This window comes from Zeus faber, assembly GCF_960531495.2.
Source record: "Zeus faber genome assembly, chromosome: 16".
Lineage (NCBI taxonomy): Eukaryota > Metazoa > Chordata > Actinopteri > Zeiformes > Zeidae > Zeus > Zeus faber.
In genome coordinates this window covers 24,442,506-24,457,983 of record NC_137202.1, presented here as the reverse complement: position 1 = coordinate 24,457,983, position 15,478 = coordinate 24,442,506, and the positions used below count along the sequence as shown (strand labels likewise).

The 15,478-nt window shown below is 47.5% G+C and overlaps 1 protein-coding gene across 1 annotated transcript in view; it reads right to left on the bottom strand.

Moving 5' to 3' along the window:
- The window catches only part of sorbs1 (sorbin and SH3 domain containing 1), a 28,337-nt gene extending 21,705 nt beyond the window's left edge, over positions 1–6,632 (bottom strand). Inside the window, exons 1-10 of the mRNA XM_080016452.1 lie at positions 6,560–6,632; positions 6,090–6,206; positions 4,420–4,526; positions 4,158–4,272; positions 3,963–3,992; positions 3,011–3,165; positions 2,340–2,400; positions 2,141–2,215; positions 894–929; positions 620–722 (exon numbers count right to left, since the gene is read on the bottom strand). Of these exons, the coding sequence (XP_079872578.1) occupies positions 620–722; positions 894–929; positions 2,141–2,215; positions 2,340–2,400; positions 3,011–3,165; positions 3,963–3,992; positions 4,158–4,272; positions 4,420–4,526; positions 6,090–6,206; positions 6,560–6,593 (833 nt within the window). The 5' untranslated portion in view covers positions 6,594–6,632. The remainder of the gene's footprint in view (positions 1–619; positions 723–893; positions 930–2,140; positions 2,216–2,339; positions 2,401–3,010; positions 3,166–3,962; positions 3,993–4,157; positions 4,273–4,419; positions 4,527–6,089; positions 6,207–6,559) is intronic.
- Between the last annotated feature and the right edge of the window lie 8,846 nt (positions 6,633–15,478).

The window sequence follows — 15,478 nt, the reverse complement described above, 5'->3', positions numbered from 1 at the left end:
CTGTCGCTCCAGCGGGAAACAGTTTATCCTCTGTCACCTGTCATCACTCTATCATCTCCCCCCTATCCCTCTATCACTCGCGTCTCCCTATTTGTCTTAGACGGGTGGATGTCAACGGGGCCGGGGAACTGCAGGGGGGGAACCTTGAGATGATAGGAAATTATTTAAAACAACGATTCGTCATTTATCAAGTGAAATAGATAAACACAGGGGAGCTTTTTAAATATACAACTCCAACTAATTTTTTATTTAAAATGAGATTAGAACGGGTCACGAAACATCTGGTATTCATATCGAGTGTTTCAAGTGAATCGTGACGCCAAATTGGATCAACTTTCAGACTCTGACACAGATGGAAGAGTTGAGGAATGAAATGACAGGACGCTTCCATCGCAAAACCTCAAAACCAAAGTAATTATTCGACCTAACATAAATAACACAAAGAGGTTAATATTATACAGCGACAGCCTCTTACTATCGGTGCCGTCAGAGGAGCCCGCTAGGGAACCGAGTGATCCTCATGATTCCCGACCAAAGTCGGGAAAGAATTAAAATACAGATGGAGGCGAACGGTGAGTGGGATCGTTGTGCTGCGTCCTTTTGGGGAAGAGGGACATACCGCTTGGAGGAAGGTTTGAGGGAAGATGACCGAGTCGGCACCGGCATCGACCGACCTCCGCTGTCCACCTCGGCGGCGCTTTTGGAACGCGGGACGCCCTTGACTGCAAGATGAAGGTGCGTATAGATCAGCAGTGCCGGGAGACACTGACGAGCCAAACTTTTTTTTCACCGTCACAACGATGGTGTAGTCGAACATTTAAGTAACATCTGATCTCGTAGTCAGTGTGAGTCTTTGCATTTTTTTTTTTAGGGACGTCGGTAGCCAAGCTTACCGTCCTCCAAATAACCCAAAGGGGAGGGGCCGTCATCTGAAAGAGAGGGTGGAACAAATTTTTTACATGTAAATTCCATTTGTGTGATGCAGTACATATATGACTCATCGTTGGAAAGCCATGCCGACAATAAACGGGGGAGAAATATGTCAGTGGCATTGCCATAATATATTGTAGCTCCATTAGACACAATAAAAGCATGAATCCAAGATAGTGTGAAGACAAAGTACTTTACAGGAAGCATTACTGAACTAAAAACAGAGGGCCAAGGATATTGATTAGAATCAATTCTCTGAATAAGTAATGCTCCGTGCTGCAAAGCGGGAATAGTCTATTTACAGTCAGGTTAAATAACAGTTTTTTTAGAGAGGGGAGGATTTAAATAATGGAATAGATACGACTCACAGGATCGCCGTGGAGGTCATCACGGCGGGTTTTATACCGAGAGTGTGTGTTCGATGTTAGGTCAAAAAATGAAATGCTTGAACCATATGCTTAAGCATTTGATTGGAACGTGATGAAAATGCGCTTCCCGGTGTGCAGCACCACCGTGTGGCCGGACAGCCACACTACATCCAAAAGGTCACACACACACACACACACACACACACACACACACACACACACACACACACACACACACACACACACACACTACACTACACTAATAATTATTTAATTTGTTAACCGAGTGTGTATTCTGATAAGCAATAAAAACTGAAAAGATAATGACAGGTAGAAAGGCAAGGAGGTTTCATGCAGATTTCTTGACCCAAGCAGCACCACTGCAGATCCTGCAGAATCCCAGCACCACACCCACAACTATGACATGACTTGGCAACCCCAATGACTTATTTTGTGCAATGCATGCTGCAATAAGGATGTTGAATTTATGGGCGCCATATAATCCATTAGACTGCCTAATTTCAAATTGAAATAAAATAAATACTTTTTTTTTTTTTAACTTTAAATTTTTGTTTACATCAAGAAATATACATGAATCTCGCGGTACATCTAAAGTTGTGAGTCGCTGCTCGATGAAATGGATATTACCTGGAGTAAAACATTATTTGAAATCCTTTCAAATACTTTTGAATCTCTTTTGTTTTCTTTTGGTTTCCATGATTTGGCACTCGGCCCCGAAGGTTGGGAATGACGATTCACAAGTTTAAAGTATTTGAAAGAGCCCGGGACGGCTACGGATTAGTGAAGCCAATGGGAGCGGAGCCGTTACTGCCATCGGATACCTTGCGACTTCCTCAGACTGTCATAGTTCTCTGGGAATACGTAGGTGGGACGATAAGGGTTTCCCTCGATAGGTTCTGAGCGCGGTGGTTGACAGACATAACAAGGAGTGACACAACAGACCAAGAACATGGCAAAAGACACAGAGGCAGACGGGGGCCCCGGCGGGAGGCACGGATGATGGCGGTGAACTCTCCTCACCTGGTATCTTGTGTATCTGCTTGAACATGCTTTTGTACCAGTCTTTGGACTTTTCCGTGTTCTGGAAAATAAAAAGGCAGCGCTCATGATGAAGGCGAAAGAGCCGATCACGCTATTTGGAGACGCATCGCGCTTCCCAAGCCTCGAGCGTTGGCATCAGTATGTATAGTGGTAACTATAACCTTTACTTCAATTACCTGCTTTTGGGTAGATATACTGTATATATACAGTGTGTATGTATATACATGCTGCCACAACTACGCTGAAGCCACTATGCAGTTTACCATGGTGCAATTCCATTTATTACTCAACAAAACCACCACCCTCACCACTGAGATTTATAAGGAAATCTCGGATTATTACCATCATACACTCAGTACTCTGGTTCCTATTTATGGTGATTTTTTATTTTTATGTTTTCTATATATTTTATATTGTTTATAGTGTGTACCTTGATACGCTCTCTATTTTCTGCTGTCCCCTTTTTGCTGCTGGAACGATGTAAATTTCACCGTTGTGGGACTAATAGAGGTTTATCTTACCTTATCTTATCTTACCTTTAGTATTAATACTAAAGTCAAAGCTATGGTGACGTGTATTTACGTGTATACATAAATAGTATGTTTTTTTAAGAAGTCTGCTTTCTCTTTGAGGGGAAAACTGTCGCTCACCCGCACAGGCACGTTTGGTTGGCCGAGGGCACCCGGCGCGGGAGAGCGCAGCGACAGCCTCATCCTCTTGCCGTCCATGTCGGGGACGGGGCCACAGGAGGCCCCGGAGGAGTGGCTCTCCGGGCCGGGGGATTTGTCCCTTTCCGGGGTCTGGTCTGCAAAGCGTCACACAGCAAGACATCAGGAGGCAACGGGACGCGTACGCACAGATTACATTCTGCGTTGCATTAGTCAGGTCGGGGTTTTTTTGGGGGGTTGAGTTGACTGATTGAATTTACAAGGTGGTAAAAGGGTTTCGAAATTAGGTTTATATATTTTTAACGTAGTGACACATAAAGTCATTCAGGTTATCCACTAAAGCGATTTAGCTGTCAGTAAAAACTGCTAAAGCCTGGTTTATGCTTCACCGAACACATGAACGTCGCCGCGGAGCTACGCAGCGGAAGGGGTTCTGGGTAACCATGGGTCGCAGAGGAGCCTCTCCGATGCTGATTGGTTGAATGGTCCAACTTCCTGTTGGAGGCGGCTCGAAACGCCTCACATTTTGTTTGCTTATCCATATTTTCGGGTTCTGAAGTTTTCAAATAAAGTCTGGAAGAATCACCCCGCAGCCCCTTCCTCTCGGCATTAGTGTATGTTTTTTTTCTGTAGATTGTGGTTCACTAAATGCAACACTGCCCCCAAGTGGACACACAGCGTTATACACAGAATCCGTACAGGTATAAAAAGCAAACGCCCCCCGCAACGTTCCCTTCCGCGCAGACGGAGAAGCATGATCCGACCTCCAGGCGGTGGGAGTGTGACGCTCACAGGCGGCAGGAGTGTGAGATGAAAACACAAAAGCTTTTCAATTCATCTGGTTGTCAAATGCTGTTCCATTTGTCAAAGAAATGGGAAAAAAACCCAACAGAAAAACCAATGACAAATATTTATCAACCCCCCCGGTGCGTACCTTCCGAATGGGCGAGATGCTTTTGTTGTTCTGTGGCGAGAGAGGGACAGAGGTGGACATGGACGGGACATGTGACACGATGAGGGACAGGTCAACAAGACGGCACACAACAAACTATGGCTACGACCGTCGGTAAAGACGGCAAAACCTGGCCAAACACTGCCGAAGTGTCCGAAACGGCGGCCGGGACCTCACCTCTGTTGTGCTGCAGCAGCACTATGGTCGGGTTGACGGCGGTGGTGGAGGGATACACGCAGCTGGAGGCGGGGGACGCGATGTGGTTCTGGACTCCCGCGGGGACCTGGTATTGCTGGGCGACGCACAGAATAAAATGCACTTAAGCCGATTTTATTTTGAGCTTTTTCGCCCCCCGCCCACATCCCAGGAAGGGGCTTGAGTTTCTTTCGGCCGACTGCAGGACGCGCTGTGCCAAACGGGGCGGAAGTGTCAAACTCACCTGGCGCTGGGCGTCGTTCACGGTCGGTAAATCAGCGGCGACGCCGGAGTCTCCGTCGGCCAATCCTGCTTGGGAGCCGACTCCATTAATCTGCTTTGTCCAACCACCTTAAAGAAGGAGTCCAGAGGGCTTTCAGCGGTGCGAAAAGGGCAGGAAGACCAACAGTCTTCTGAAGTCCCAAAGCAACACGGTGAAGTATACTAACGACCCCAAAAGAGAAAAGATAGATAATTAAACTACATTTCCGAAATATCCCGCAGGGTGTTAATCCTTCCCGTGGCCGGGTGCTTTTGCGGGCAGCGATATCCTCAGGAATCAAAATAAAAAAGGGAAAATAAAGGGATTCTCCCACAATCGGTGAACTTTTGTTGCCAGAACAAGGCACCTATTCAGTGGACTGTGAAGCGCGTTTGTTCCAGTGGCCTTTCTGTCCGGGCTCTGCAACAATTAAACATCTCCCGGAACAGCCTTGGCCCCCCTCCAGCTCGGTTCCAACGCGCTCAGCGCAACAAACAAGTCCATAGTCGAGGCCCCCGGCGGTGGGCCGCGCACCACAAAAGCTCTCTTTCACAAACTGGTGAAAAAGTGGTCAACACTGACGAAGGGTGACAAGCCGTTTTATTCGGATAATTCCGAAACCACGCTTTGGATTCCAGCTGAGCTGCAGAACCATGTGGAAGGAGCCGAGGTCGGAGGGAACACCTCCACAGGCCGGTCGTCACCGGGGGCAATATTACCATCCTTCGGCGACATTCTACAGCGACTTGGCCTTTTCACAGGGCCCCGCCAGTGCCGCCTTCCCGCATGGCGCCCTCTGCTCTCTGAATGCGACCGCGCGCATGGAGGGAACTCTTTTCTGAGCGGCTGGCGGGCGTCCAATGCGTTAAGGCGGAGTATCGAGGCGGCTCGAAAAAAGTCAAAAGTGTCACCCCTGTCCCATTATTACGGGATATTTTGGTGTTTCACAGATATCTGTCGGGACCTGGGACACACAGCGACAAACCAGGACGATCCCGGACAAACTGGGACGGCTGAGCTAAACGCATGGTTAAACGCATCTTTAATGTTCATTCTGGGTTTTTGGGCTAATTGTCAGTATTCTGCTTGACTGCTTCAATTCCTCGGGTTCATTTTAAATGATCAGGTTTTTCTTCCATGTTTTTATATTTTATTGTGTAATAGTTAGTTTCCTGGTTTATATTGCCCACATTTTCCAAATTTCTGGTTTATTTCCCATTATCCATCTATCCATCTATCTGCAGTATCCATCCATCCATCCATCATCCATCCATCTATCTGTCTGTCTATCCATCTATCCATCCCTACCTCTACCAACCATCCATCTGTCCATCTGTCTTGCTCTCTATCTACCCATCCATCTATCTATCTATCTGTCTATCTACAGTATCTATCCATCCATTTATCTATCCATTTATCTATCTATCTATCTATCTATCTATTTATCTATCTATCTATCATCTATCCATCCCTACCTCTACCAACCATCCGTCTGTCCGTCCGTCCGTCTATCCATCCATCTATCTACGGTATCAATCGACTACAAGTATAAACACAGCCTCGGATTGGTTTCAAACTCTCCTTGTCTGTCCTTTCGCCGCGTGCTGTGTTCTCCTCGTGCCGCCGCACTGTGGGATTCCATCCCGACTCACCTGGGGCTGAGGTGACGTCCGACTCCTCGCTGACGCAGTCCTCGTCGTCGATGTGGACCAGCGTCGCCCGCAGGGTCACCACGCCTTTCCCTTTGCAGACTCTGCTGGAGTCCAAGCCTAAAAAAAAAAGCGAAAGACACGAGGCGATGCCAGCATGAAGGATGAGGTCTGTCGCCCGCGCTCTCGCTTCCACGTGCCCCACATGTCCAAAATAGAATTTTGACGTGGAAGGCCACCGAGGGAATTATGGTTCTACGGCGCTGAAACGCTAATTGATTGCGCGTCGCTCGACACAACAGGGTGAGGGCGGCGGCATGTTTCTATTCCTTTATCTGTAAAGCCAGTTGTTCGGGTGGCGGCAAGTGGTTCGCCAGATGGGTTGGTTTTGTTTTTAGAGCGCCCCACTCCCGGCGAGGGGAGTCGCGGTTATAAGGCCGGGGAAAGATGGGGGAGGCGGAGCCAGGCTTCACCTTCAGCAGGAATCAGGTCTGGAGAGCCTTTCATGACGGCCAGGGGCGTGATCCTGATGCCGCACACCAAACGGGGACCTGGTGGGACTGAAGATGCGTACGCACACATGCACGTGCACACGCACGCACGCACGCACGCACGCACGCACGCACGCACGCACGCACGCACGCACGCACGCACGCACGCACGCACACACGCACACACACACACACACACACACACACACACACACACACACACACACACACACACACACACACAATCATTGTGTCGAATCAACTAGAGCTTACACAATTAAATAAAACGATTAGATTCCACAATCCCATGTTTCCATCCAAATGTCATCGGGATTTTAAACCAATGTCACAAATGTGGCAACAAACTGAAGACGAATTAGCTGTGTTAAATGTCCCTAACCCCTAACGCAGACTTTTATGTTCCAATCGTCGTTGCCGGCAATGCAAAAGGTAGATATATTATTACGCTATAACAGCTTTTATGTTATGCTATGCCTAATATAGTGGGATCAAACTCAAAAAGTTTAACAAAATAATTATGCATAATAATGAAACAAATAATTTTTTATCACAATTATTTGCATGACAAACAATGGTCAACTGAAGTGTCATGATCGTGATAGTGATATTAAGTGACGATACCTAGGTGTTTCCAAGCACAAAAATGACATGTCCCACAATTATATTTCATAAAATAAAGCAAAATGTCTGTTTAGCATGGATGTGGCTTCGTGCTGTTTTTCCCAAACACCCATCTGGATTTATTACCTCAACTCTAAATGCACAAGATCAGGGCTGTCAGACCCATTTTTGGCTAGAGGGGTGGAATGGACTACAGTAAGGGCTTCATGTGGGCTGGATTATTAGCATGTGCACATGACCGCCGCCAACTCCCAAGCCCTCTCCGTTTCGGTTGGTAGTGCTGAAACTCAGTTGGAAGTTGGAATCAGTTGACTGTATGCTTCCTGATGAAGACGGTTGCGTTTAAATAAAAAAATAAGATAATAATAATAATAATGATAATAATAATAATAATAATAACAATAATAAATCACACATTTGTACATAACCAAAAGTGTGGATTTATACAGAGGTGTATGTTTACTGTGCACTGTTAATTTAGGGTTTTTAGGCTTATTGTCTTTATATAGTTTTACTGCTTAAATTCCTCAGCTTTATACCACTAACAATGTTCAAGTTTATACTGCTTGAATAAAGATATTCTAGTTTATTTTCCATTATCCTGCCGTATTTCATATTTTATTGTGTAACAGTTCATTTTCCTGGTATACATTGACTACATTTTCAAAATTTCTGTTTTATTTTCCATTACACTGCCATATTTTGTATACAGATGAGGTTTATTGTATATTTCCCCTTTTCGAATGTTTTCATTTTTCATTTTTCTTCTATCTATCTATCCATCTATCTATCCATCTATCTATCTATCCATCCATCCATCCATCTATCCATCTATCTATCCATATAATCTGCCCTTGTAGTGGAGAAAAAGTGGAGCATTGACATTTTCACCCAGGTACAAAGAAAAAACGTTTCAAAAATATATATTTCAAGTTGAATAACTAGAAACGGGTGACAGCGAGCGCACCATCCAACCAACATGACGTTATCCCGTGAAAACAGCTGTTTATGTTAAAAGAAGAACCAACAAAAAAAACAAAACCACAGTCACAGCAATAATGGAGTCACTAAATACGCACCAGGTGTTTGGCTCCGTGTCCCACTGCCCTCTGCTGGAGAGCCCTGTCGGCACAAGACAGGAGAGAGTCAGAACGACACCGGAGTGAATCCGGAGATGGGACAGACCGGGGATGGGAAGACACAGTCCTCCGATGGTCTACGCTCGTAAAAGGGCATCTCAATTAAACACATCGGAAAATGAAAGAACAGTCAGCGGTTATTCGCCGGCTGTTAATTTAACTAAATGTAATAAAAACCAATGTGGCAAGATGGCCGGTTGCATCCCCTACACTGTGACCTGCAGGAGATTTCCCCGGTTAAGCAGTCCAAGAAACACCGGTTTCTTAACCCTGTGCATATGATGTTTTATACTGTACGTCATGACTTTTCATCTTTCAGAGCGGGGAGCATCCGATCCCACCCTGGTCGTGTCGTATACCGGAACCAGATCCTCGGCGGCCAGACACGCACGCCCGCCAACCCCCGAGGCGCCTTCGAACCCCAAATCTAGGACGGAACCCGCATGAGGACGCTCACGCTGTTGCTGATACTTGAAGGTGAGCAAATTTGACTTCGCATGGACCATACCGCTCTTATGATCAATCACAAACGCAAGAATAAATTAATTGCTGGCTTCCAAATAACAAGGTAAATAAACATGATAATCCATGTCGTCGGGCTGTGAACGAACCAAACCCAGTCCAAGCTAAAAAAATAACATTTTCAGCAATGGAAGCAAAAAGAGTTTGAGCCTGCCGCCTTTGAAATATCTGTATTAATCAAGTTCTAAATATGGTTTCTGACGGTGCTGTTTAGGTCCGTGAAGATATGAAGCATCCCTCATCTTCCAAAAGCAGACTTCAGAGAAGACACAAAGGCCTGCTGTCTGGAGCCGCGGAGCACAGGACGGATTTATGAGGATACAAATAACATTACTTTTGTCTGGGGACGAGGTAATTTAGTTTCTCTCATGAACAGACAATATCATAATTGTATGAGGTTGATTTAGGTATTGATCTCGGGGCTCGACACTACGACGCCCCTTATTTGTTGGTCCATACAGGGGCTCTGATGACATCACCATCATCGGGTGACGAATCGGTTTTCTATGCCCTGGATTTGGGACAAGAGTTCTGAGCGGCATAGAGAGATTTACTGGACTTTTGGAATTTAGAAATATTGCAACATTTGGAAAGAGAGAGAGAGAGAGAGAGAGAAACTTGAGCACATGCGAGCTGCGTCAGTGGACGCAGCGAGGCCATCGGGGAAAGGAACTGTGAAATGCTTCCTATCAGGCCTCCCATTGTGCACTGCCAGAAGCACTGATTTAAGAGACATCCCCCTTAATGTGCCAAGGGAAGGGTTGATTGAAACAAGACACACACACACACACACACCGACACACGTGCACACTCACACACACACAAAGGCACTCAAACATTCACTCACGCGTGTAACTACACACACACACACACACACACACACACACACACACACACACACACACACACACACACACACACACACACACACACACACACACACACACACACACACACACACACACACACACACACAGTCTTCTACGTATCAACCAAGGCTATGTGTGTATTTGAAAGATGTGCGATTTGGCATAACTCTTCCCTTTCCGTTCAAGGAACATATGCAAATGGATACCATACCAAACAGGCAACAACACGCAGAGGCAGAAGAATGAAAAGCTCCTCCAACAGACCCAGAATGGACCCAATGGATGAAGGGAACTGGAGGGACTCCAGGTCCCCTGGGACCAGGAAGACACATAAATGTCCCTTTGGTCTCAGAGCTGTACTGCAACTGAAACCCTGTGTGTGTGTGTGTGTGTGTGTGTGCGCGTGCGTGCATGCGTGCGTGCGTGAGTTTATTTCAGCCAATAAAACAGAGTAGGCCAAGGCCGCGGCATCCCAGAGAGGCGGCGTGCACATGATGTCATCGCACTTCCCCAAAACGCTCAGTGTGTGTCCACGCCGTGCCCACTTGTCCCAACCTCCCCCGAGTGATCTCAGCAGCCGAGACGTTCCACATCGGCCGCCTTTTCCACCGTTCCCTCGAAACAAACGCCCGCTGCGTTGGTGAGAGGCGGCGGTATCTTATCCTCCCATTGTGAGACACTGAAATGCATCATGGGAGCCTGACAGCTAGCGCGGCGTGTTGCGTAAACACCCGGGCGCAGGGATCAGGCCAAGGCCTTTTTAGGGAATGGATGAGCGGAACGGGGCAAAGAACGACTGACTGCAGGTTTTGACCAGAAAGAGAGAGAGGAGACTCTGGGAGCTCTGGGACAGTCAGCTGTGTTTAAGCCAAGACAAACAAAGCACAGTTAGAAAGTATCTACGTACTAACTAACTAACTAACTAACTAACTAACTTACTAACATACTAACTAACTAACTCTGCATACTTGAGCAATTTCCCGAGACACATTCCTCTCCTCTGCGTAATGTTTGACTAAGCAAAACTAAATCAATCGGTTTCACCTACGAAGCAAAAAATAAATAAAAATGTATTAAATTCCAAAGTTCAGAGTTCAACTAAAGACATTATGTTGTGTGACAATTCTCTTGTCGGATGCAGGGTAGAGAGATGGACCAAGAGGCAGGTAGAACAAAAAAACAGACTTTGCTGGGTTTGCTGTTTATCGAAACTGAATTAAAGACTTTTGTGTTTTCAGTGAAACCTAACGGTGGAGAGAGAGAGAGAGAGAGAGAGAGAGAGAGAGAGAGAGAGAGAGAGAGAGAGAGAGGTGAAAACCACAGCAGCTTTTAAACGCTCTGCCAATCCCCTCAATCTCCTGCAGCTGCGTCACCTTCCGGGTTGCCAGTGCTGGCTCTCCCCACCTGCAGGTGGCGCCAAAACCACTCCTCACCACCACAAGTTGATACCGAAAACTCAGGTTATCCACCAGACTAACCTGCGGTGCGAGTTGTTAAATGCTCGGTTGAGGGTAACTGGACACTAGTCTGTTTTCAGGCTTGTATTATTAGAGCTACTCCTCATCCCGCGTTGGTCCTCGTGGAATGAGGAAATGAGGAAAATAAATAGAACGGGGTATTCACACAACGCATAACGTCACAACCTCGCGCCAGATGCAAAAAAAAACCAAAAACCCTTATCCAACTGCACTGAACATAAATTAAATTAACCATGAACAGCTGAGGCACTATTCGTCGCTGACTTCATCAGGAGGCGGAAACAACTACTTTGTTGCTATGAGTTCGTTTTTTTCGGGGGTAGTGGGGGGGTTCAAAGAGGAGCCATTACCTAAATCTAGGAATATGCAGCAAAGAGCCAGTGATGGGCCCCGCGGGCAGCGCCGAGAACCCACCTGCTCGCCGACGTTCACACACAGTCTACCTCTCTGAAGCGGAGAAACACTTGACGGACCGCCTGAAGGTCACGAGGAAAACGGGAAAAAAAAAATCCATCGTGAACTTCATCTACAATCCACAAAATACTATCACATAAATATCTCTCCCTCTCTCCCCCTCTCCCTCTCTCTCTCTCTCTCTCTCTCTCTCTCACTCTATCTCAAGTAAGCGATTCCCGAAAGCCTGCGAATGCCCCAGAGCGTCGGGCCGCATTCCTTACCGGCTGGATGCTGAGAACGCCCCAGTTTTTGGGGTCTCCAGTATGAAAAACGTAAACTCAAGCGTTAAACTCCGCAGTCCTGTGTGAGGTCCAGGGCACTCTGTTTAAAGTCACCCCCCGCCCCCGAGATCTCCCCCCCCGGCTGAGATGCGCCCCCCCCACCACCACCACCACCACACCACTCACCGGCTTTAACCTTGACCCCCCGGCTCCACGGCGGTTGTGTTTGTTTTCAATAAAAGGCGTGCCCAGATGGGGCTGTCACCACATGCCTCGCTAGAATGTGGCACCCACTCAGCTGCAGACTAACACATTAAAACATTCGACTCATCCCCAGGACCCGATCCCACCCCCCCCACCCCCCTGAGGATAGCATATCAGAGTCGGTCCATTTGAGGATGACGAGCATTAACCCCCGTACAACCCGTGGGCTTATTTTAACTTTCCCAAAGGTCTTAATCGCAGGGATAACGCAGTTAGGTGCGCTAATTACTGCCGGGCAGACGTGGGGAGAAACGGAGAAAATGAACTTCGGGTGACACAGAGTGGAAAGGGTGTTTGGCAGCAACACTTATTGAAATACACGCAGTGCTGATGAGGAGGCGTGACGCGGGCCCCGGACTGAGGGCGTATTGAGGGCGATTAATCTGAAAACCAGGGACGCGATTACACCTCCGCCCGGTAACGACGTTTCAAATGCGACGGGGGAGGGATCCGCGCCAACACAAAGGAGCCCCCGGTCGCAGGGCTTGGCCGTGCCGTGCGCCGGGAGAGCGGCCCCGTTACATAACGCTGCTTTGACATTCTGCTTTGTCAACAAACGGCAGAGAGGAGAGAGGCCGTCCAGTGCTCGCTGTGGATCCGCGCCGAACAGCTCCAAACATGGCTCGAAAAGGGCCGCTCCGGAGCACCGGCTCATCCCCTTAATTGAGTAGTAACCCCCGCAGCACCACCACCACGTCCGAGCCCCCCTTCCATAAACAGCCTGCACGCTGGACGGCAGCCTGGCATTCTAGACATTCCTCGGCGTAGCTATTTGAAGTTCATTTCAAACAACTGCAACGTAAAAGGAAATGTATGTTAACTTTTGCGTCACGCTGGTTCGCAGGGGCCCGGACCCGGCGCGGCGCGCTCAGCAGCTGAATGCGAGCCCGGAAGACCTCATTTCTCGGTACATCCATCAGAAACGCCGGCTCTCTTGACTAGTGGTTGTCAAACTCTTAAAGTAGTGTAACACCCTGTTAGATCTTTAGATTTTTTTTCATCTGAGTACCCCCCGCAATACCCCTAAGGGCACAAGTACCCCCGTTTGGGAAGCTCTAGGGGATAGGTGGAGTCGGGAGATGAAAGTCCACAGATCTGTCTGCTAGCTCTGTGCCCCAGGGAGCCTGACAGTTATGGGACATGACGATGGCCAGACCCTCCGGAACAGAGAACATGGTGCATTTGCGTGGCACGTGCGGCGGTCCAGGGGCGGGCGTTGGCTCAACACGTGGTCAGCGGTTGTAAGCATAAGGCGACCGTTTTTGGAGCCGGCGTAACGGGAATGGCGCAGAGCTGACAGTTCAGGATGTAGGACTGGATGTATTCGAGGGGTCTCGGAAGTGTCGACTTTTGTCTTTGGCAAGTACACACGATTTTAGAAGGAAAGTCATAATGGATCATAATCAGCAGTGGTTTCAGGGCTCCTAAATCGACTATACTCTTCCAAACATTAAAGCTGCATTGCTGTGAGCAATCTTTCGTCTCATGAAATTGAATGGTAAGCAGCTGTGGAAGTACCACAGAAGCAGCCAATGTGGTTGCTTTAGGGCCCGGAGCTTCCCAGGGGCCCGTGGACCCCACTGTGTCCCCCTTGTTTCCGTCAACCGTAAATTTTCCTCGAATTTCTGCCCAACGCAAATTTAAGGCCATCGGTGTAGCTCCGAAGATGAAATCATAGAAATGTGAAGCCCCTTCAGTGTCCTCAGCTCAGCTGTGCGTCGTGGATTCCTATTGGCTGAGACGACAGCGCGCCTCACGCATTACGCAAACTATGACGACAATTCTAATCATTGTCTGAGAGAGTGTTGAAAGCGGTTCCCCTCGCTCCCTTTTTTTTTTTTTCCATGGTGAGGGATGTTTTGACTCCGGTGTGGAGGGGAAGCTTTGAGTGTGCCTCCCGATATAACTCTCTAAGTGCTTACAGTATGTGACCGTGCTGCTTGATCATTTCGGTCACAGGATATCGCAGCTAAACATGCGTATAAACAGCGACGCGATAATCCAGCAATTTCTAGTGCAGTGACAGCATGCCGGTGCCGAGTGAATGTGGAGGGCGGGACCTCCGAGCGTGTCTCCATCCTCCGTCTATTTCAGGAATGCGGGCGCGGTCCGTCTCATCCCATCGCACCCTGACACAAGCGGCAGCTCCATCACAGACAGGCTTTTTATAGCAGGAGAGATATTCCTTTGTATCTGCTGCTATTTATAAACGTATATTCCCCGTTTATTTCCTTAACTCCAAAGGACCGCTGAGCCCAGGCAGGCCTCCTTAAGACGCTTTTCCTCGTCATTTATAACTGTTCACGGCACGTCCGCGCCAAACGCTTTCGCCATTGAGAAACTTAGCACTCTGCTGCAGCTTCTGAACGTTGATTGAATGCAGTACAACGAGGCAAAGGCTTAAGCCATAAAGAAACAGCGTTATACGTCCTTTTCAAAAAGAAAAAAAGGGAGCTCACAATATATTAACAGTCTCTGTGTTACATCCAGAAAAAATAATTGTCGCAAACTTTCATCGGCCGAGCCCCTTTGTCTACATCCGCATTAAAGTATGAAACAGGAAGTCACGTTGCTGCCCCCTGAAAATTGATGGTACTGATGTACTGTAAATAGCTAAGATAAAACTGGATATTATTCTGTGAACAAACATTTTACAACAAATCCTGTGTTGAAAAATAGGAAGGAATCTATCCTTTTAAACATTATCATGTATTTAAATAATTTTGCATTATTTCGTATTTATTATTGTTATTTGGATATTCGCCATAGAGCGCTGTAATATTTGCTTGCACAGTGGTTGAGTAAGGACACTAGATTCAACGCCGTTAAAATATACAGTGGGTTGTTATTCTATCCATCAGCTCCCTACTTTAACAATGGCAGAGGAGGAGGCCACACTGAAAAATCTATCCCCAAACCATAAATTGTCTTTCCATGGTCTTGTTTACCTGCGACCGTGATCGACGGCGACTTCTTTGTGCCACGGGCGAAAAGCGTAGCACTTCAAGCAGCACCATCCACTTTAGTCAAGCAGATGGGGCGATAAAGGAGGGGGGGGGGGGGGGGTTGTGGGGGGGGGTTGCTAGGCAACCTGTTGCAACATTAACATGGAGTGAAAACAGAAACCTGGTGTCTGGCTGAAACATCCGGCCCGCTCCCAAGCCATCCGTTATTCACAATAAGAGATGAGGCTCCCTCTCTCGCCGCTCTGACTGAGCGAGTGCACGTCACGCCACGCCTAACGACAACAACCACAGCCGGCCAAAATGAAGCACTCTTATGTTGTTGTTGTTTTTTTTTAAATGCGTAT